General features: G+C 44.2%; 1 protein-coding gene across 2 annotated transcripts in view; it reads right to left on the minus strand.

Moving 5' to 3' along the window:
* Positions 1 to 207: 207 nt before the first annotated feature.
* Positions 208 to 23,476, minus strand: part of G6PD (glucose-6-phosphate dehydrogenase) — a 28,593-nt gene continuing 5,324 nt past the window's right edge. For both annotated transcript variants that reach the window (XM_066580609.1, XM_066580610.1), the window contains exons 3-13: positions 16,306 to 16,343; positions 15,053 to 15,161; positions 11,196 to 11,413; positions 9,231 to 9,389; positions 9,026 to 9,151; positions 8,858 to 8,951; positions 8,441 to 8,627; positions 7,602 to 7,837; positions 6,294 to 6,370; positions 5,190 to 5,288; positions 208 to 1,878 (exon numbers count right to left, since the gene is read on the minus strand). In XM_066580609.1, the coding sequence (XP_066436706.1) occupies positions 1,788 to 1,878; positions 5,190 to 5,288; positions 6,294 to 6,370; positions 7,602 to 7,837; positions 8,441 to 8,627; positions 8,858 to 8,951; positions 9,026 to 9,151; positions 9,231 to 9,389; positions 11,196 to 11,413; positions 15,053 to 15,161; positions 16,306 to 16,343 (1,434 nt within the window). In that variant the 3' untranslated portion in view covers positions 208 to 1,787. The remainder of the gene's footprint in view (positions 1,879 to 5,189; positions 5,289 to 6,293; positions 6,371 to 7,601; positions 7,838 to 8,440; positions 8,628 to 8,857; positions 8,952 to 9,025; positions 9,152 to 9,230; positions 9,390 to 11,195; positions 11,414 to 15,052; positions 15,162 to 16,305; positions 16,344 to 23,476) is intronic.

Raw genomic sequence — 23,476 nt, forward strand, 5'->3', positions numbered from 1 at the left:
CTCGCTGTAATAACGCCATTTCTATAACTCCCACCCAATTTTTATGGGAGTTACGAAGACACTGTAGCTCATCCAACCTTGGCAGTTTCAACCATCCTGGCCACCTTGTAACCAGCCGTGTTCCCATCTTGGCCATGTACACCCCTTTAAGTAGATAACATTTCTGATATTGCAATTAAATTAGAGAATATAGAAATGTAAGCCTGGTTTTAGTTTACTTGTTTATTGAACACTTCTAGAACAAGTTGAAAATGAACACGGCTTATTAATAATCAATGTCCCTTTAAGACGTTTCCCTCACATCTGGCACCACCAGATGGCACAAGACTGCTGGGTATAATTTATAAGACTGGTAGAAAATGTCTGCTATTGGATCACTTCCAGAACGCGGCATCCGTAAAGCAAGAATCATTTTGCAGCGTTAATGGGCAATTTGTAAGACTTAACTTGCTGTCCTCGAGGAGGATACTGGGAGCAGACTATACGGGCACTGGGGGGATTACAGGCCAAGCCCCGACCAGATGTTTGCAATGTAAAATTGCTAAAAAGTCTTCAGAAGTGATGTTCTGTTCCAGCTGATGAGAGGTTATGGGCTTATCTAACAAGACAAGTCATATGGTGTGGAAAGACAGACCATGGAGAGTAATTAAAGGGACAGCGCACCGGCACAGTTCACTGAAAATCATATTAGAAAAGGGAATTTGCCCCAGACCGAAGAGGCTGTTGCTTCAATTTCCCCAAAGCACCAGTAAGACTAGAATTGAGCCCCTTCCCACTTAGCATCGGCTACATAAAAAGAAGACACTCAAACTTGTATGCATGAACACATTTACTGTAAAAAATAAAAGCAAACAAAAAAAAAACCCACAGAGGCCTTAAAACCTCACGAGGAACCCACAGAAATACCGAAGCACCATTTCTACAAACTAGTCCATCTCATCTACAGCTGTGCAGTACATAGAACTGCATCAGGAATTACTTGGATTTGTAAAGAGAAGCAGAAGGAAATGGAATTATGAAATGTAAACTGAAAGCAAAAATGTTACTTAAAGGGGTTGTTCAGGGTTAGAAAAATAGGGCTGCTTTCACCCAAACACAGCGCCACCCTTGTCCATAGGGTGTGTGTGGTATTGCAGCTCAGCTTCATTGAAGTAAATGGGAGTTGAGCTGCAATACCAGACACAACCTACGGACAAGGGTGGCGCAGGTGTTTGGAAGAGGTTAGCCATTTATTTTTTTAAACTCTGGACAACCCTTTAAAAGTGGTTATGCCATGTTTGAAGTTTATCCTCCAACCACAGGATTTAATATTGGTGCGGTCTAACCGCTAGGATCCACACCGATCCCGAGAATAGAGCTCAAGCACATCCCGCAATGAGAGCAGTGGCTTTTGCACATGTGCATCTCTATTTGTTTAAGTGGGATCATTGGAGATAGCCAGGTGCTTGAACTCCAATTCAAGTGAACGGTGTGAAGGTGCATATGTACTGAAGGTGCTCCCCTCACTTAAGGGCACATAGGAGCCCTCTTATGGGTATTAGTGGGGGTCCCAGATTTCAGACCCCCACAAATCTGATTATTGTCACCTATCTTGTGCATATGGGATACTTTTCAAACATAACACAACCCCTTTAGATGCTTTAGGACTATGCTGCCACATGGTTTGAAGACCAGAGTGAGAGGCGAGAAACCGGCACTGAAGAAGTTGTGCTTTGGTCCTGAAGAATTCCATTAGTTGCAGGTTGTTGTTCGAGGGGCGCCCGCTGGCATTGCATTCTACCAGGTCATCACAGCTTGTGAGGGTTCACCCATTTATATGTTCCTTCATATCGGAAGCCAACTTTCTGCATGAACGCATCACTTTCTGGAGGACCCCGGCTGAAATATAGTAGACAGACATTAATAGCTAGAACCAGACAAATTATTATATAGCATCTCTGCATTTGGCCATGCAGAGTATTTAGCCGGAGCGGAGAGCAGCTATGAACAGCATCTGAGCCTTTGTAGAATGCATTAATGTGTTGGGTTCCTCAGACAACCCATTGATTTCAATGCGATTAGTGTAATACTTCATTCCTCCTGTAGTAGTGCTGCAGAAAAAGTAAGCACTTTTTGTAAGGTTCTTCCACAAATTGCAACAGATCACGGAGGGTCCCAGCAGCAAGATACCTTGAGAGGACTGTCTAAACTAGAGAACGACTCTTAACTGCTGATTAAAGGGGTTGTCCCGCGGCAGCAAATGGGTCTATACACTTCTGTATGGCCATATTAATGCACTTTGTAATGTACATTGTGCATTAATTATGAGCCATACAGAAGTTATAAGAAGTTTTTCACTTACCTGCTCCGTTGCTAGCGTCCTCGTTTCCATGGAGCCGACTAATTTTCGCCGTCTAATGGCCAAATTAGCCGCGCTTGCGCAGTCCGGGTCTTCTTCTTATCTCAATGGGGCTCCGTGTAGCTCCGCCCCGTCACGTGCCGATTCCAGCCAATCAGGAGGCTGGAATCGGCAATGGACCGCACAGAAGCCCTGCGGTCCACCGAGGGAGAAGATGCCGGCGGCCATCTTCAGCCGGTAAGTAAGAAGTCACCGGAGCGCGGGGATTCAGGTAAGCGCTGTGCGGATTTTTCTTTAGGTCCCTGCATCGGGGTTGTCTCGCGCCGAACGGGGGGGGGGGGGGGGGGGGGGGGTTTGAAAAAAAAAAAAACCCGTTTCGGCGCGGGACAACCCCTTTAAGGTTACAGGCATTAGAATTAGATAGAAAATGCATGGAAATGGAAAGCTGTATGTAGCCATATGTTTAGCATATGTGGTTTTTGGTCTCAAATGCCTAAAAAGAAAGTCTTTGCAGTGAGTATATGAATAGGACTATGTGAAAAAGAGAGACCCTGGTAGTCAATGGCCATTGGCTGTGGCTTAGGGTTTATTCACACAGGTGTAAATACACCGCAGTTTTTTTTACCCGCTTAATACGCAGTGACCACCACCCATTGATTTCAATGAGATTATTCACATGTACATATTTTTCAGGTGATTTCTGGTCAATGTACAAAAATATGCAGAATGTACTATTTTGGTGTATATTATGCACCAAAATAGACCATTGAAGTGTATGAGACTGCGCAAATACTCAGTGAACATGCATGTGTATTTGCGCATGAAATGAGTGGGGTTTTCTTGGTTTTTTTTGGCGAGCGTAAATGTACAGTTAGTCCCCGACTTGCGAACAGGTTCCGTTCCAGGAGCCTGTTCGCAAGTCGATTTGTTCGCAAGTCTGAACAAATGGTTATATGGAGCGGGATCGCGGGTGGATCCTGCTCCATACAATGTCGGGTGCCGGCTGTTCTTACAGCGGACACCCGGCGGCAGCAGTTCCGACGAGCCGCGCTGCTTGTCGGAACTGTTAACACTTCAAATACTGCTCTGACAGTGATATTTAAAGTGTTAACAGTTCTGACGAGCGGCGCGGCACGTCTGAACTGCTGCCGCCGGGTGCCCGCTGTAAGAAACAGCCCGCACCCGACGTTCAGGGGGCCCGTACAGCGTCCCACAATGAGATTGTGGGACGCTGTGTGGTTGCTAGGCAGCCGGGGACCTCCTGAAAGGCCCCAGGGCTGCCTATGCAGAGTGCCCATCAGGCGCACGGCTTGATAGGCGCTCTGCATAGACAGCCCTGGGGCCTTTCAGAAGGTCCCTGGCTGCCTAGCAACCGCACAGTATCCCGCGATCTGACTGGACAGGCTTCTATCAGGCTTGATAGAAGCCTGCCTGCTCGCTGCACAGAACGATGTAATGCCATAGCATGACATCATAATGTGCAGGACAGATTGTTCGCATCTTGCGAAATTCGTAAATCGAATGTTCGCAAGTCGGGGACTATCTGTATTGCATATTTATGTGCACAAAAAAAAAAAAAAGCATAAGGGCTGAGATACGCAGGATATAGGCCATTTTAGGTCTATAAATACGCAATTTATTTACGTAACGAAATACGCTTACACCCATGTGAATGTGCCCTTATAGAGGGGACAGGTTGGCAGGGGGATCCCCATCTTTGCTGTCCATGTACCCCAATAGGGTACATAGGGAAAGGTTATCCTGGTGTGCAATTAAGGCTTTTATATGAACCTCTGTGCTGACATTTATTAGCTCAATCATTGGCCCATGTAAATAAGCCCCCGATCAACCACTGACTGAGCAAATACTTGCGTTCTTCAGCCGGTTGGGTATTTTTGTTGCAGAAAATTTTTAAAAAAAAAACGCATCGGCCTGTGCAAAAAGCCATTTAAACCAGCGCTGATCTTGTTGATCAGCACTTGCCTAAACAGCCGCTGTCTGTCCGTGTACAAGGGCCTTCCTGTGGATCAACTCCGACATTAAGCTTGCTGATCTTTCTAACCTTTTAACAAAGCAATATGCTATCGGCAATACCTGCACACAGAATCAAACGTTTCCGTGTTGAGGGACATATGCAGATACGCAAATCCTGAAAAATCAAAGCGTCTGACGGGTCGGTGTTCGTAGCAGCACTTTATTTTATACAATTACGGATCCACGATAGTGCCGTGTAAAGTGTGCGCCGAGGGTCAATCAACCAAATAATTTACTCATCAGAGGAAACATCTTCTATCAAAAGTATGCCTGGATTTAGATACACTGTGGCACTGAAATGGGCGAGAGAGTCTGAAGTGAGTTGACATGTTGCAGCAGTTTAGTTCAGATGGCTTAAGTTAATCAGTTTGGCCCCTAAAATTGACCCTACACAAACCCATTAGATTGGAAAAGCCATTGTCATAATTTGTCCAAATTAATGGTGACATTACAGAGGATAGAACTCTATTAGAGATGAGCGAGTATACTCGCTAAGGCACATTACTCGAGCGAGTAGTGCCTTAGCCGAGTATCTCCCCGCTCGTTTCTAAAGACTCGGGGGCCGGTGGGGGGAGATCTCTCTCTCCCTCTCTTTCCCCCCGCCGCAACTCACCTGTCACCCGCGCCGACCTCCGAATCTTTAGAGACGAGCGGGGGGAGATACTCTGCTAAGGCACTACTCGCTCGAGTAATGTGCCTTAGCGAGTATACTCGCTCATCTCTAAACACTATCCTTCAACACAAAAACCATCCTAGCACTGCAGAGATAACCACAACCCGCTTTAGTTGCATACGAGGATTTTAAGGACTTGCTCACCTCCCATATTTGTAGGGCAGGGGTTTGATCTTCTCCTTCTCCTTCTCCAGTTGATGCAGGATAGGAGTAAAGATTCTCCAGGCTTCCTTCAACTCATCACTGATGAAAAAGCAATGACAAAGAAAACAGTCATAAAGACCACAAAGTGGAGGTATTTGTATATATATTAAAAAAGTGTAAAAAGGCTCATGTTTCTGTGCAAGCCACGCTTGTGCAAAATGTGCAACTTTTGCCCCTTTTCCCCTGCTGCCCTTGACATTTTCTACAAAGGTGGATGGGGCCTAGCAGAACCAATGTACTAAAGGTAATGGTAAAGTTCCCTGGTGCAAGCACCAATTCATGACGGACGCCTAGAGGGACGTCATATCGTGACATTTTCTTGGCAGACTGTTTTTGCAGGTTGGTTTGCCATTGCCTTCCCCAGTTATCTTTTACCCCCCCCCCCCCCAGCAAGATGGGTACTCATTTTACCAAGGCTGAAGCAACCTTGAGCCGGCTACCTGAACCAAGCAGGGATAGAAACCGCAACCTTCAGGTCATGAGCAAGAGCTTAGGACTGCATTTCTACTGCCCTAACTGTGCGCCACACAGGGCTCTTTATTTACTACAGAGACTGGCATGAATTCTAGCACAAATGTATGCCAACTCATAGCCGGTCTAGAGCTGAACTTTTGGTGCACGGACGGCAAGAGATGTGCCATATTTATTGAGACATGTAGCTTTTAATTAAATTTGTTCCATCTCACTCTAGTGGGCATTGCACTTCAGTACATCCAAATAGAACATATTGTCTAGAGCTAAAAGGGTGGATTTAATGCAGATTTCACTGCACACACTGGAAGGGGTAGAACATGATGAGCCAATCTACAGCCTAAATTGACATACTGCAGATTTAAAGTTCATACTGCAGATTTTTTCTGCATGTTGTGGATGAGATTTCTTCATTTCTCGTCTATTTAGCCTACAGTGTAATATACTGAGAATTTACCACAAGTAAGTCCATGGCGGAAAATACCAAGCACATATGGCCCGTGTGAATATACCCTTAAAACAGGCGTGTAAGAGACCCAATGTGTCACAAAGAGCAGCAAGTACAAGACCTACCTGCGCACAAAGTGCATCTGATTTCCACAGAACACATCTAGAATCAGCCGCTCATAGGCATCCGGCAACTTCACATCCTGGAGAATGCAGAAAATATTTATTATAAGCAGCGACATATTGCCTTTACTATTCACATGTTACATGGATGTGAAGATGTGGTCTGCCAAACCATATATAGGTGACTAAATGGGAGTGATGCTTACCTCGGTGGTGGCAGCCTTCTGGTGTTAGGTCATTACTAGAGATAAGCAAACCTACTCGGCCACGCTCCTTTTTCGCCCGAGCACAGCGATTTTCGAGTACTTCCGTACTCGGGCAAAAAGATTCGGGGGGGCGCCGTGGGTGAGTGTTCGGTTGCAGCGGGGAGTGGCGAGAGAAAGAGAGGGCTCCCCCGTTCCCCGCTGCTACCCCACCCCCCCCCCGCGCCGCCACGCCTCCCCCCACCCCCCGAATCTTTTCACCCGAGTACTGAAGTACTTGAAAATCGTGGTGCTCGATCGAGTAAATACTCAAAATGAGTAGATTCACTCATCTCTAGTCATTACTGTATATCTATCATCACTAGCTACATTCTAGAACAGGAGTCTGAAATGGCCTAAAGGGGTTGTCAGTGCAAATATTATTGACGAGCCATCCTCAGGCTAGGTCATCAATAGTTGATGGGCCCGCTGCTCAGGACCCCAGTTGATCGGGCGTTTGCTGTCACTACTGCAATACACAAAAGGTGTGAGCAGAAGCAGTTGGCTCCGACCCTTGTGTAGTGGTCGGCGCTTGTAATTGCAGGTACAGCTGTCATTGCTTTTAAGGAGAACTGAGAATAGGTCTTCAATAGTATTTCCCTGGAAAACCCCTTAAACATTCATGTCTTTTCTTATCAGGGGCTCAAGATGCTGCTTTACCCCCTCCGTAATAGATTTTTGCAGCAACTCTGAATAAGCACAAGCTTTCAGGATGGGACAGTCAGGAAGTCTTCAAAACCCTAGGTTCTCAACTTGAGCTATGTGTGCCCTAAGGTGCACTTGCTTTGCCAGAATGCTTTTTTTATCTGGCTTCTTCTGGATCAACATATGGGGGGGTGTAGACAGGCTGAACAATTGTCTTTTTTCAGCCTAGCACTCTATGTTACTATGTTTAAAGCTGTGCTTTTAATGTGCAGCTCAGTGTATGATCTTTGGCCATAGAGGTACTTGGATTAGAAACATTGAGAAACTCTAGGCAGCTATGTGATTTATTGCGGCATCTCTTCTAAAAACGTGCCATGTATGTGGATTATATATACATATTTACAGTATGGATGATTAACGATACCTTGTATCGATTGCCATAAGTCAAATCTAACTCGGATTCCACAGGGTTGAAGGACATTCCCGGTTTCTTGGTCATCATCTTTGTATAAACTGCTTCCTCCGGCTGGACTCTTATCACCAGCTCATTCCTCTTGCACTGTCCTTGGAAGATGTCACCTGGAACTTCTCGGAACTGCAGACGGACCTCAGCTTTCCTCTCATTCAGGGCCTTTCCACAGCGCATAATAAATGGGACACCTACATTTGGAGAATTAGAGGGGTTACACATCCTGAACAGCAATGCAGAAAATCTACATACAGTACATATCAAGATTCTGTATTAAAGGGAATGTATCTATCACATGTATTTCTTGTAATGATCAAAACCAGTTAGTGGAGCATTTTCTGATTGTATTTTTTTTTACATTCTATTTTCAGTACATGACTATGGGGGTCGCCATCTTGCTGGAGCTGCATTTAAAGAGATGCCTTACAGCAGCTTCATAGGCACAATGGCCAGGAGCTGGCACACTGACTTCTATGGGAAAGTGTTGTGGGGATGCTGTGTTGTAGAGGTCATTCTGCAGGGAGGGGTAGGAGGTGAGCTGTGATCTTCACGTATTGTGAATGGTGGATCCTGTGTTATCTATATATAGCCGACACCATTTGTTGCAATTCTGCCTAGGATAATGAGATGACTGCTGAAAAGTTCTCACTACAGAACAGGAAGTGTCAGACTATTATTAGGCTTAGTGGTCAGTGTGAGAACTGCAGGATTTTCAGATTTTTATTAAACATACAGCATGACATCAAAAAGTAAACAAATCACTAAAAATTCTGTTTTTGGTGACAACCACTTACCGTCCCATCTCTCATTCTGCACGTAAAGGACAGCAGTGGCAAATGTTGCAGTGTGGGAGCCTTTAGGTACGGTGGGGTCATCCAAATAACCCTTCTGAGCCTCTCCTTGTCCCTCAGGATTGCCGACATATTGTCCTAGGACAATATTGTCAACGGTCAACTCGGGCACACACTTCAGCACCTTCACCTGTGAAGAGAGCAGGGGGACTCATTATTTGATATAGGTGATCTTGTTGGATTGCAACAGGAGACGTGCATTTGTCTAGGAATATCTGGAAGACCTCCTATCCCAGGTAGTTAGGGGTATGGGAGTGTTAGTCAGCACCAAGAAGGGACCCCATTTAAATCTTTGCAATGGGGAGCTCTCACCTCTGAGGATAGGCTAGCAAACCATCCCCAAATCAAATAAGTCATTACCTTCTCATCCCGCACATCATCTGAGTTAGTAGAAACCGGTTTCTCCATGGCCACCAAGGACATCATCTGCAGCAAGTGATTCTGCATGACATCTCTAGAAGACAAGGCCACCATTAGCATCATCCAGATGATTCATTCACACATCATTAGCACAGATTAAATATCTACCTGAGTATCCCAAATTCATCGAAGTATCCACCACGTCCCTGAGTCCCGAAGGGTTCTTTAAATGTTAATACCACTGCAGCAATGTGATCCCGATTCCACAGGGGACCAAATATGCGGTTTCCAAATCTAAAGGGGACACAACAAAAAGCTTCATATATAGAAGGCAGGTGCTGAGTTACAGCATAGGAGAGTCCGGGCCACTTACCTGAGCACTATGAGGTTCTGCACCATCTCTTTGCCCAAATAGTGGTCAATACGGTAAATCTGACTTTCTTGGTAGAGTGCGGAGATGTGTTCAGATAGCTTGTTTGAACTTTCCAGATCTTTCCCAAATGGCTTTTCTACAATTACCCGATTCCAACCGCTGTGAGGAGAGACGGGCATAAATGAGAAAAGAGTGAAAGGATGTGCAAAAAAAAACCCAAAAAAACCCACTAATAATGGCATCAACTCTGCTAAGTGGGCTTTAGGTCCTATTTTAAAGTGAAACACCAATGTGTTCCGTTACATTGTTCTAGGTATGGCTGGCCTTCGCTCCGAGGTGCCGTTCTCAGCTCACTGGCACTCCCACAATACAATCGCTTAGTTCTGCTACTGTATTTAAGTTATGACTTAGGTTCTGGTATTATATCCATGTAGTGAGTTTGATTTGTGCTATATCTATCTTTTGTGCTTGGTTCTAGTGCTGTATTTGTCACAAGCTTGTTTCTGGTACTGTATTTATTCATTGAGGTGTTCTCATGTTGTATCTTCTTGCTTTCTGCACAAGCAGAACACAGGCAGACTGTCACTAACAGTTCAATACATATCGCTTTTTTCTTATAATAGGTAGACACCCCAAACAATTTCCGCCCGAGAGGCCATCTAACCCAAGGGCGGCGCTGGTTCTAAATATCAGTCCTGTAACATTGCATTTCCTTCCTCCTCAAATTTCTAGATTTGTATTTCAGTGAACGATGTTGCAATAGCAAAAGATGGACAAACTGAAGTGTGATGCAACTATAGCTTCTATACTATGGAGACAGAGCTGTTTCACTTATTCAGGCACAGCATTACATAAGTACACAACCCACGTGCAGCAGCAGCGCCTTCCTGGCATGGGCAGCAGCATAGCATAGTCACTTGTGACTACACCAGCACATCCAGCAGGACTACAGTAGGTAGATCCAGAAAACAAGGATGGCAGTAAATCTTAGGGTGCCCACCCACTAGCGTTTTTTTACTGCGAAATTCGCAGCGTTTTTTCTTTCTGCAGGGGTCTTTGGGCTATGGGACATGCAAAGCTAAAATTGCGATCGCGCAAAATCGCGATATCGTGGTAAATCGCGATTTTGTGCGATCGCGATTTTTACATTACAAGTCCCATAGACCCCTGCAGAAAAAAAAACCTGCGAATTTCGCGGTGAAAAAAAACGCTAGTGGGTGGGCACCCTAAGGAGCAAGGACAGCAAATAGCTACTTTATTCTCACTTGTGTTCTGCATGTGTCTAGGTTATGATTCATGAATCAGGAGGCTCTGGATGAACACTGCTACAGGTCCCTTCCAGACACAGAACTGCTGTTGTGCAAAAGCACTGCCAGAACACTAATGTAAACATTTCAGAAGCATCTTGCGTGCAGTTCAAAATCTGTATCCAACTTTTATTTTCTAGTTTTAGCAGTTTCTGGAAAAGTTGGGTGAATCCAAAGGGACCACAATTACAGGTACACAGGGGTTGTCAGACAGTTATACTAAAGTTCTGAACTGTAACTCTGTCTGGTTCTGCTATGATGTGTAATTGAGGGGTATGCTACTATACAATTAGACAGACTTGACATTCAGAAGTCTGGCAAAGTTGGGTGGTTGCTGTTGTGAAAGCCATACAAGTTTCCCAGGGTCTAATCTAGTTGAAGGACTAAGTGGGCAGTGGCATTCGCTCATTGGAATTTCTTGAATCCCTGTGTCCTGCACTGCCCCCTCCTGTCCTGGACTAGATAAAACATATTGTATCAGTTTTGCCTAGAGGTGTTTCTTTAAGAAACCGCTAAATAAAGAGTTTTACTTAACTTACTAGACTTTTTGTTTTATTTAAAGGAGAAGTTTCAATTAAATTCACAAAAGTATCATTACATGCGATCTATCGTTACATTCTGGTCTCTTACTGTCAATCATACATTGCATTGTACTTACACTGAGCTCATGCAGGTCACTCTGATGTTCCGGGTCACATCATGGTACACACTTGGTGGAACTGCCAAATAGAAGAGGCGGTTGGCCTTTGCCCCATTTGGTAAAGACTGTAAGTGCTTATGAAGACCTTTAAAGGAAGCCTCATCAGAGTACTGGCCCGACACATAAGAGTTCCTCTGAAAGAAGGCGTTCAGCTTCTCAGCGTCACTTGGAGAGGCCTAAAACAAAAACAGTTTGGTAGTGTGTTAATGCCCATTTAGACAACGATTATCGCTCAAAAGCCATCTTTTGAGCGATAATCGTTGTGTCTAAACGGGCCCATCTTTCACTTTTCTGACGAACAATGAATCTCAGTTCTGCATGAAATCCATTGTTCCGCAGAACAGCTGATAAGCAGGACCGCATGCTGTGTTCTGCCCGGGAAGCACTGACTACATTGTCTCAGCTGTCAGCCCTACAGCAGATCGAAAGGGAATGTAATAAGGCAAGAGCTGGTGGTGTGTTCCCTGAATATAGCTCCCGGGGGCTCACACGCTACTAATAGGCATTAGTACCAATTAATAGTTTATGCAAAATGATCGCTCCAAAGTCATCATCTTTGTGGTGTAAATGCACCTTTAGCCAGTAGAGCAAAATGTGATTGTTCTCAGTAAGAGAAACAAGGTAATATTGCAGATATTATACCTTTTTAAATAGCAAAAAAACATGATGTTCTAGCGAGCTTTCAGTTAGCCATTAAAAAGGTGCCATATCTACAGGATTACTTGGCTTCTGTTACCAAGAATAAATCACACTTTGTAGAGACCTGAAACAGTTTCTGAAACAGGAACACCAAATGAACTTATTAACTGTGCCACCAGATGGCGCTGCAGCTCTTTGAATGAACAGTACATTAGACACTTCTTAATAGTGTAGTGTCCCATTTAAGAACAGGGCCTAGCTGGGGTATTTAACCCCTTAAGGACCAGGCTGTTTTGTACCTTAAAGACCAGACACTTTAGGGTAGTAAAACCGCCACATGGGTAAAATCCCTATTTTTTTCCCTTTAGCTATCAAAATTATTTTGCTGTGTTTTTTTCCGTGACATATAGGGCGATTTTTTAAAGTATCTTTTTCACTGACTTTTTCCCCCTTTTTGTAAGCTTTATTGGGGGTAAAATGCTAAAAAAATTAATAACTAAAAAAAAAATAAAAATTTACATTTAAAGTTATTTTTTATTTAATGTATTTATGCTAAAATAAAGTATGGGAATGGATTCCTCTATTTGTTTCGGACGTTTTGATATATAGTATGTATGGTTTTAGTTTAGAGGGCGCATACGGCGACGGTTTTTGTTGGCATCGGCTTCGTGTTATTTTATTTCTTATGTATGTATTGTTGCTTTATTCTGTCATTTTGTTTTATATGTGTATGTAATTGTGTTTTTTACTATCTCTGTCCCCCATGATGTCATGTAAGACCTCTGGGGGACATTCATTTTTTTTTTAATTTGCCACTTTCCCACTGTAGCTGGGGCATCCATAGAAGCCCCAGTTACAGGGAAAAAGAGTCTCTGCGGTGATAATAGTCACTGGCAGAGCTATCCAGGGTCTAGTTTGACCCTCCAGCTCTGCTGTAGCAGGGGACCCAGGCGATAACATGACCCCCTGGGCTCCCGATGTAAAAGTCATAGTTTACTTTCACTTTGAGTACACAGTGTTTATTGAGCACGGTGTACTCAGGGAAGCAGAAGGCAGGAAGGGTTAAAAACCCCTCCTGCCTTCTCCAGGTTATCAGCTGTTACTAACAGCTGATAACCCGTTCCTGCCTCTGATTGACTGCAGAGGTAGGAGGCTTAAAGCGCCACCGTAATTTTACATACGGCGGGCTTTAAGCCCAGGACCAGGCGCTATAAATTTACAGTGCCTGGTCCTAAACGGGTTAAAGTGAACTTGTCACAAAGTTCATGCTGCTAAACCACAGGCAGCATAAACCCAGGACAGGTATGCTTATCTATTCCTGGTTCCGCTAATGCCTAGACCCTTAAAGATATTGGCTTTCCCTAAATTGTAGGTAGACGCATGGTCTAAGTTTAATACGGTGGCTCAGACAATTTAAGCTAAACACACTTGACGCGTTTCACGACTAATTTGCAGATCTTCAGGAGGTTAACGAGCTATAGAGTTGTGTAAGCCAAAGAAAATGGGTAATTTAAAGCCTGAGTGTAGGCGTAGCAGTCGCTAATGGTCCTGCAAGAGTTACTGACTTGCAAATAACAGTGCATGCAGGAGCTTGTGGCGAATATGTTGAGTGTCTAGTATGGGTGGATGCCCATGGGTACAAAGTCTCTCAGCTGGAGAACAATTTTCTGCTAATTCATTGTGAAGCAAAACTTCAGGTTTATAACTCAATAAATTGATAAGGCCAAACGTGTGACCAATCGATGCTGTATAGCCACAGAGTTAAATTGCTGGTGCCAGAGGGTGTATATCTGACTAAGGTAATATTGCTTAGGGGAAACTGTAATAGTCAGTAACCCTGTCAGTAGTATCCTAAATAAACAGAATTACTGCTGGGGTCTTCATAGACCTGGGTATTCGCGTACGATTACTGCCCAGGGAATTCCTATGGATAGAAGCGAAGTCCCAAAGAGCCAATATTCTACGTAATTCATGGATCGCTTATGTGTGTGCGTTCTTTTAATTGTATTTAATAAAGCAGTAATTTTAGTAATAGCCTACTCTGTGAAGGGCTATTTAGAATTTTAGAGTATCCTGCACTCTATGACTAGTCTCTTTAAGGGTTTGTTTTTTTTTGTTTTTTTTTTAAAGTCCCTCTATGAGACTTGAACCCGTGATCATACGATCACTCGGAAAATACACTGCAATACTTATGTACTGCAGTGTACATTCCCTTTTCTTTCAACATATCAGCTATGGCACGCCCAGAAGCTACTATCTGGGGTCTGGTTGCCATTGGTTTTTTACAGTTAGATGGTACAAGGCCGACGACTTCACAGAAGGAGCTCATCCTCTATTAACCACTTTCAACAATGATTGCGGCATGTAACGGGATCAGCTTTTTCTGCAATCCCCACCATTGCAGCAGGAGGCCAACTGTCAGTTACAGCCGGCTCAGCTATTGAACCCATGCCAACTACATGACGTACATGTAGGTTATGGGGTGGAAAGGTTTTTAAGGAAATTTCATGTGTAATGCTGTTCCCTCCTTTATATGGAACTTGTTCTCTTTAAGAATAGAAGAGGGTTAGTATAAGAGGGCAGTGAAGAAAGCAAGGACGGCGACTGCATTTTCCCATGTTGTCCCTGATGTTTTATCATAAGAGAAGTATACGAGGGAAAGGCACTTTATACCATTTCCTTCTCTGGGCTTCAGTCTGGTGGGTAATATTTATTCTTGTGACGAGCACCACAAGGGTTGAAGGAGTCCAATGTAGGCCATGCAATGATTCTTTTAAAAAGGCCATGCAAATGAGCAATGGAGTTCCTCTCTCAATAAGAAGCATTTTGGGTATGTACTACAAGTCCCATCATACCCTGCACTGTCAGCCTGGTGAGCAAGTACCTGCTGACAAGGGGGGGGGGACCAACCTGCAATCAGTTTAGACCAAAAATGATTATTTAAGATATATTTTACTCTCCATATAATAAAACTGCTGCAATTGCAGGCTGGGGTCCCACCGATTTCAGTGACAGCTGCGCCTGCAATTACAAGTACTGGCCACTACATAGGGGTCGGAGCAGCGGCTTCCTCTCCGACCCCGATGTATCCCAGCACTGCCTGGAAAAACCCTTTAACAGCCTAAAATCTGACTTTTGTGTAATTACCACCTTAACTATAGAAATTATCACCATACCTTGAAGTAAGGCTCGCTCTGTTTTCGGATGTCCTGTACATTCAGTTTTGAACGTGCAAATCCAACTATGTAGGTATCTTCAGGGAGGAGACCATCATTGTACAGCCACCTATAAGACCACAATACAGAATACGCCAATTATAGATTATAAAGAATAAAGTCCTGGAGAGTGCACAAGAATCATCTTTCTATATAATACTGCAAATTTTGTTTCTATATAGCATAAAGTGGCCGCAGTCCGTGCCGCAGGACGCTCATTATCGACGCACGAGCAGACAGAGCGTTCTGCATTCAGCACTGAAGCCAGTATTACCAGATAGAATGTGATTCTACAGAACAGGCGTTCCTGATAGAAGACGTGTAATAGGGACATCTAAGAGATGCCCATGAAGAAATAAGATGCCCATACACATGGGAAGGTGGGCAGCATAGAGCACGTGGTAATCTAGTTGGTATTCGACATAGTGGTCAACTTTCAGCCATAATGGGCAAAGTCTGCATCATGTGTATGGGTAGCTTTAAACTAGTAGGAACCATACTAGGAGTCCTTTAGAGCTTAAGAAGGAGCTTGAGTGGCTACCTAGTAATAAGCAGAGGTTACGGTTACTCTGGATTCGTATGCCTTGGTGCACACCCAGTGTGACTAGCCATGCTGCAGAGGTGGCACTATGTAGTACTGTGTTTCCCAGAAAATAAGACTCTGTAAGATTCATTTATGCCCCAAAAGAGGCACTAGGTCTTATTAGACTTACCTAGCAGGCTCGGTCCAGGTTACTCACGCTGCTCTCCAGAGCTCCAACATGCTTCCTGCAGTCCTCGGCCGCTCATAAGTCTCGCCTTTAGGAAGTGCTGGCTATGATTGGTTCTTTGACCGCTGCTCAGCCAATCAAGGCAGCACTGGATGAACCAATGGGATGACTGCGATTGGCTTATCCAGCTCTGCATTGATTGGTTCTTCCATCACTGCTCAGCCAATCAAGAGCCATCACATCATAGAGGCAGGATTTATGAATTGGCTGAACCACAGCCAATCCCAGCTATCGCATTGGTTCATCCAGCACTTCATTGTGTGTGTATAATTAATATAAATTATATATATATATATATATATATATATATATATATATATATATAATTTTTTTTTTTAATGTAGTGCAACTACGGCTCATTTTCAAGGGCTTACATTTCAAGCAAATGCAATTAAGGCCCCCGTCATGAATGTGGAAAATGTATAAAGGTCTATATTGACTCACCATAAGGTGGGATAAATCTTCTTCTTTGCTAAATCTCCCTGTATAATAAAAAGGAGGAGAAATGTTTATTAAAAAAAAGGTACGGCGTCAGTGTATCAATATTATATAAACTAACTCAGGATAATGGAGCAACACATTTCAAAAGCAAATCCAAAACATATCATCTTTACTTTTCTCCTAAAAGGAAAACCCCAAGCAAAGCTCATACACTGTTCTGACTAGTGCAAGTTCTGCAGGGGTGGGGCAATATATACAGGAATACCAAATAAGGATCCTTGTCATTCTCCGCCCCCCAGGACCTGCACTAGACAGATCTCAAAGTTTTGCTTTTTCTTTGGATGCAATGTTTCATGTTAATAGGGCCCAGTAATCTTAAAGCATAAATACGCAGTTTGCCATTCACACGTGTAAAAGCTTTCCAGGAGGTTCGCAGAATTGGAGATAAAGGAGACTGTAGTGACTGAGGAGGTGTGGATTTTTCTGGACTTCCTGACACTAATCCTGTTGAAGAGCTTTAACATATTGCTCCTTTCACATACGAGAAGCGTCCGATTCTCGTTTGCGCAGCCTGATAAGACCGCACAATTGTTGTTGAGAATTATGCAGTTCTCATTTAGGGGTGCACATTACTAGCCAAAAATTATTTTTATGCTGGTTGAAACGGAACGACGAACGAGAACCACATAATTCTCGTTTGTCATTCAGTCATTGGCTTGTGTTAAAAAAAACCAAAAACGCAACAATTGTTCAGTTTCGCTCATTTGAATTAATTTTTGAATGATCATTATGTTCCGATTAAATGCAGCATTAGGCTCCATCACGTTAGCAGACTAAATAGCGCAGAATGCGTCACTATTTTGTCCAGCTTTTTTGACTGGATCTGTGTCAGAGCGTCCGTCGCAGATCTGAATAAGGCCCTAAATAGCCTGCAGGTTGGGTAGCACAGCGCTCACGTTCCTAACGTACCAGGACAAGACAATGGCATTTGTTTTGTAAGCTTTTCGGGGCTTTGTGTGGCTTACTGCACCTGTTTTCAGGTTGATTTGTACTTCCCCTTCCATCTCTATTCGCTTGTCCACCCCTGAACTGGACATTTTGGCAAAAAGCAGCGTTGTCTGGTTCACGGGCTGCTCAGCGAGTTGTCGCCTGGAGCTAAGCGTTATAATCAAGACTTGGAGTGTGGCTAAAAGGTAAGACGTCACTTTTATTATCCATCATAGTATCCTCAAGTTCCTTAGGGCTGCAGTGTAGAAAGAAATCAACTGCAGTAATCATGCAGGGGAAGATGCAGATATTACGCCTCTATTATAGTAGTTATGGGTAATTATCAGTATGGCTACTGTCTCGGTCAGAGGCAAAACCTGAAGATCCTGGACCCCAATGCAAAAAAAAAAAAAGAGACTCATTTACCATGTACCATTTATAATTACAATGCTATAAATGCCTTTGAGGCCGCCCCAGGCACCAGGGCTCAGGTGCAACTGCTACCTTTGCAGCCCCTATAGCTATACCCCTGATCTTTGTGTACGTAGGCATGACTTAGAAGGGTTGTAGCAAAATTAAAGTAGTTGTCCGGTTACCGGACAATCCCGCTTCAATAGGGCTCAAATAAATAGTTAAAATAAACTGAAACATACTTTCCCCTCTGTGGCCGCAATGATTCAGCGCAGCAGTCCTGTTGTGGTCCCGGTGATTCTTGTGATCACTAATGTCACAGGAATTCAGTTGACTGCTGCAGCCAACCAAAGTATTTAGCATCACCGCTCGTTCTTCTGGTATCGGCGCTCACTTTCTCAGTGCCATGAATCCAGGAGTTCAGGAACGTGATGCTGCAGCCTCTTCTCGACTGCAGCAGTCACTAAAGTTATCAGTGATGACAACAACCACCGGGACCACAGCGGGCCTGCAGCGCTGGATCCTGGCAGCTGCGTAGGGGTAAGTATGTTTACGTTTATTATTTTAAACATTTTCAGCCTTATTGAAGTGGAATTGTCTGGTAACCATACAACCCCTTTAACTTTTAATCACTTATCCATAGAACGAGTGATAAAGGTCTGATCTGCAGGGGTCTCACTGCTGCGACCCCCACCGATCACAAGAAATGGCTTACTGCATTACCTACAGTGAGGGGGATATTGATCGAGCAATGGCCACGCATGGGCAGTGCAGCTCCTTTAAATTTTCAATGGGACTGCTGAAGATAGCAGAGAACAGACGCTGAGCAATTTCTGTCTACCACAATGAAATGAAGGGGGCGGCCATCATTCCATTCAATGGGAGGTCACTGCGGGTGGGAGAAGCATGCCTGCAGTGAAAGGAGGGGGCCACGGGTTCCCCATTCTTGACATCGATGGGGGTCTCAGCGATAAAAGTCTGATCAGTTGGAGATTTCATCACCTATCCTATGAATAGGTGATAAAAATAAATTCTGGTACAACCCCTTTAAAAACTACCTGTCATTTCAAATTAGTTTTTAGATTCAGTTGTGTAGTATGTACACAAGAAATACCAGTTCTCCCTTTCTGTAACCTTCATCTAGTTTTCCCTCAACTGGCCGGTGTAGACCAGCTGTTATGCTGTCTCCCATGCATCGACCAGAGAGAAGATCTTGCTCCCCTATTACTCTGTAGCGCACGCTCAAAAGTGGCAGCATAGAGGATAGTATACAGCAATACAAAGCAGTATAACTAAATCCAGCACTGGGGTGAAATAAAACACTTACTAGAAATTGCAACAGCATATCTGTGTGTCTGCCCCCTCTTTCTCTGAGGCTACTCATCCTTCCTTCTCCTCCTTTTCACTCTCTAAAGAATTCTATGAGTAGCATGTAATATGATCCCTCAGTGAAGCTGAAACTTTGTCTGCTCTCAAAATAGATTTTAGCAGTGGATTGAGAGTGAATGATCAGTGCAGGAGAGAAAGATTGAAAAAGAAGTCTGATAAGTAGAGGATGAGGCATTTTCTCTAAAAACATATATTGCAAAGTTTATTAGATTATCTTGTACTACTGATTTAGGAAAATTTTATTGAAAGAACAGCGAGTCTTTAAAATGAAGAGTCCCGTTGCGTATTGCACAGGTGAACAAGCACTAGTTAGGGTGCTCAGACACGGGATGATCCGTCGGGCAACAAATGCCAGACATGTCACCCCAGTGATAATCATTCCTGGCCTTTTACACAGGAACGAGTATCGCTGACTGAACAGAGGCGGAGCGGGTCAATGATCGTTCCTACCCGCCTCCACTCACAGTAAGCAGGTGGTCGGTCATAAGTGAACGACAGCCCTTTTACATGGAATGATAAGTTGGTCAGTGAAGTAGGAAGGCTGAAAATAATCTGTCTTGATTTCGATTTATTCCAAGTCTTTTCCATTAACTCTAAAACACCTACTGGTTGCTCTTGGAAACAGACAGCAGTTTCTCTCTGCACCGCTGTCAGACATGTGACCATGTCCTATGAGCTCAGACATTACGGTGCTATCTGAATTAACACCTGATGTGAATAGAGAAGTTATCACATAGCTCAAAATCAATACAAATAAGTAAAGCATTTACAGAGTGACTCAGTTAAATAAGTACGTGCTTCAAGTCACACTGTTTTTTAAAGGGGTTGTCACATCAGGACCATCCCTGATCATATGTTCAATTACGATATAGGGACATCCAAGGATTCCCTCGCCATGACCCAGAAAAGAGAATTACTAAATAAGATCAGCTCCGAACTGGGTGGGTTTGGCCCGTCCATTTAAACTGGCAGCGAAATATATTACATTTTCTCTTCAGAAGCAATTCATGGCTGGGAGGAAGGAAACGGGGGAGTCGCCATAATGAGTCAGCCGCTTTAAAGGGGTATTCCGGTGACATTACACAATCACCTATCGGCAGAATAAGGGGATAATTAGCAGGTTATTGGGAGTCTGCCTGGGGACCCCCACTAGTCACCAGAATGGGGGTCCCCTGTCCCCAGAAAGACTGGCAAAATGAATGGAACAGCAACAAGCATGCTTGGCCACCGCTCCATTCGTTTCAGCGAGAGCACCAGGCTGCACGAGAGCGAACGGGCCAACGGTGACGTCACTCGCTCGTTCAAACGATAAATTGATCATTAAGCTGACGAGGCACAGCACTGTATTCATTGAATTATCACCCCATTTGGCAGAGCCTTCCATAGTTAGCAAAATGCATAAAAATGTCTTCCATAAGTAGCATTACAGCCGAATGAACAAGGAAAACAAATCTTTGTGTTTGACAATTAGGAGTGGAGTTTATATTGGGCAGAGACATAAGTTGGCAATGCCAGTGCAGTGCATCTGATGCTGGGAGTGGCACATTCACTAAGAGTTTGGCACACAACAGGCAGAGTTTACATCAGGATAAACTGCTGAGTAACACTGACAAAGCCAGCGACTGTAGAGAGCGGAGGAGTCGGGAGAAGGACCTGGTCTGTTACATAATCCTTATCAGAATGAATGGATCAATCCGCATGGTTGATTTGCCACAGTAAATTATTAAATCGCTATTTATCGTTATTTTTGCAGAAAATGCTGCAGAAGCCTGCGGACGTTAGTATGTTATTTTGTTGCCCCCTTTATAGGTACCTTTACGTGAGGCGATTATTAAGCAAATTATGGCTGGGAACAGTGAATTCAGGCGATCATCGGCCCATGAACACATGGCTGCCGACAGGCCACGGAGCGAGAAATCACTCACTTGTTGGAGTAACTTAGTTTTTAGAAGAACTACTGAAAACCAAGCGACTGTTGGACGGTGTAAACAGGCAGTCGTTCAACTAGGAACAACTGCCTGTTTACTGCGAATGTAGGCAGGCAGGCAGGTCTCTGGCCCACTTCACCTCCATTCGTAGAAGGTCTATCACTCATGTGTAAGGCACAGGAGCGGTAGTCAGGCAGTTGTCCTGCGTTAGGCGGTATAAGTTTGCCGACACTCGTCCCAGTGATGCTCGCTCCTGTATCGTTGGCAAAACTCACAGGCAGAATAGAGGTGAAGCGGGCCGGAGAGCGTTCTCCTTCTACAGTAAACTAAAGTTAACGACTGCTGTTTACACTGAATGGCTCGTCGTTCAGTTTTCTGCATGCAGAAACCGAACAATCCTTTTGCAGTTGCTGTATGTATTTACATAGAACGATTATTGATCAGATTCCCGTGGGAGTGCAGGAATGTGAAGGATAATAGTCACATGTAAAATGGCCCCTAAGGCATCTTAAGGTAGTGGAAGAAACTGTATGGGGAGCATTAATGCATGGTGCGCTTCACATATCTGTGTGTGCTCCTCCATACAGCATTTTGCCTGTTCTGCATGCTGGGAAGTGGTATTTATTACCGTGCACTTGTATCGCTATACCAGTAAGTATGGCTGCCTCCTGTGAACATACCCTGGCTGTAAGCTAAAACCACATTGCAATCAGCCATAGAATCACATGCCCATACCAGGGTAGACCTGTGTGTATCTCGTGGTTTAGGGCTGGGGGCAGATTAACCCTTATAATGCAAAAGTGCTCGTACAAAAAACTAGGATGAGATCATATATAGGATTTCCATAATACTGTGTATATCATAACTGCTTCAAGGAAACGAGTGAGAAATGGCATCCTAGTATGTGTGAGGAGAGCAGGATGTTGTGCAGAGCACCCTCCAGATGAATGTTACACAGCTACCCAACAAGTTACTTCACTGGAATTAAGTAAGGCATTTTCTTCCTCTATGGCGTTACACAATGAGAACACAAAGTGGCACAAGCTCTTAAAAAGCCCTACAGCGAATATTATGGTAAATACTATATTCTCTCCTCTAGGACTCTATCATAACATAAAACGCTAACCCTAACAGAAACCACCTGAACGGATTCCAAGTTGGCCTCAGTCAGGTGAATAAGGGTCTTTAGATTCATTTGCTGTATGAACGAGGAAGAGGGGGGGTTGTAATGGAGCGGAATTAATGAAGGAAGTATATTAGACAGTTTAAGCACTCGATAACCTCTGGCATTCTCATTGAAACCAATGAAGTGGTGGAGCTCTACATGACCTTCTCTCCATTCATTTGGGGACCGACGCGACATCCATTTTCAGGATCAGTGGGGGTCCCAGTGGTTGGCCTCCCACCAATCAGTTAGTTATCCCTATCCCGTAGATAAGGAATAATTTGTTCCAACCGGAATATCCCTTTAAACACATGGCCATATTATAGATCCATAATATAGTGCCAATTGACCGTTATGGGCCCATACTGTATCTGCACGCATCTGATTAATGAAGCATGCGAACATTACAGTCAGGCACATTTGAATTGCAAAATCCATGTGGGTGCCGCCCATAGGGAAACATGGGCGTTTGCAGCTGAATTAAAGCATGAGGATTTAATTTGCGGATCTTTGGATGCGGAAATCAAATCCCAACATGCTCCTTTTCAGTTCCCACACGGATGGCTTCCATTGAAGTCAATGGAAGTTGTCAGATCCGTAGCCCGTCCACGATTGACATTGTGGATGGGCCGCGGATTCTGCGGGAAAGCAGGAGTTAAAAATAAAACTCTACTGCACATGTGCGGTGGTCAACGCTTCCGCAGTGAAGACCCGGTCAGGTGCGCACAGTCCTCAGCCACGGGCAGGATTCCGCTGCGGGCTCCCACATGTGGAATCCGACCCGCCGGTGGACATGAGGCCTTATTCGCTGGATTGTGCGTATCTGAACGATAATCGTTCAGTGTAAACATGGCTAGCGACTGAACAACAAACAATAATTCATTTGCTTATCATTAGTGCAGGCATAAAAAAGAAAAAAATCAGACGACGAGCTGTGTAAACAGGCAGTCATTCATCTATGAACGACTGCCTGTTTACTTCGAACAGAGGTAGGCGGAAGAAACTTCCGTGCGCACGACCTCCATCCACTGAGTGATTATAGCTTCTGTGTGAAAGCCTAGGAGCAATAGTTGGTGGGAGGACTGTCGGGCGCCTAAGTGCCAGACAGTCGGCCCTTACAAACAAAAGAAAACGGTGGGCGGCCAACCGCTGGGTCCCCTGCTGACCCTGAAAATAGGGATTCACTCTGTCTACGAATGAAGGGAGTTGCAGTCATTTCATTGGGACCATCGGGGGTATCAGGGTTCAAGCACTCATCTATATCCAGCAGTCTTACTGAAATGAATGGAACGGC

The sequence above is a fragment of the Eleutherodactylus coqui genome, chromosome 10 (genome assembly GCF_035609145.1).
Source record: "Eleutherodactylus coqui strain aEleCoq1 chromosome 10, aEleCoq1.hap1, whole genome shotgun sequence".
NCBI classification, from domain to species: Eukaryota; Metazoa; Chordata; class Amphibia; order Anura; family Eleutherodactylidae; genus Eleutherodactylus; species Eleutherodactylus coqui.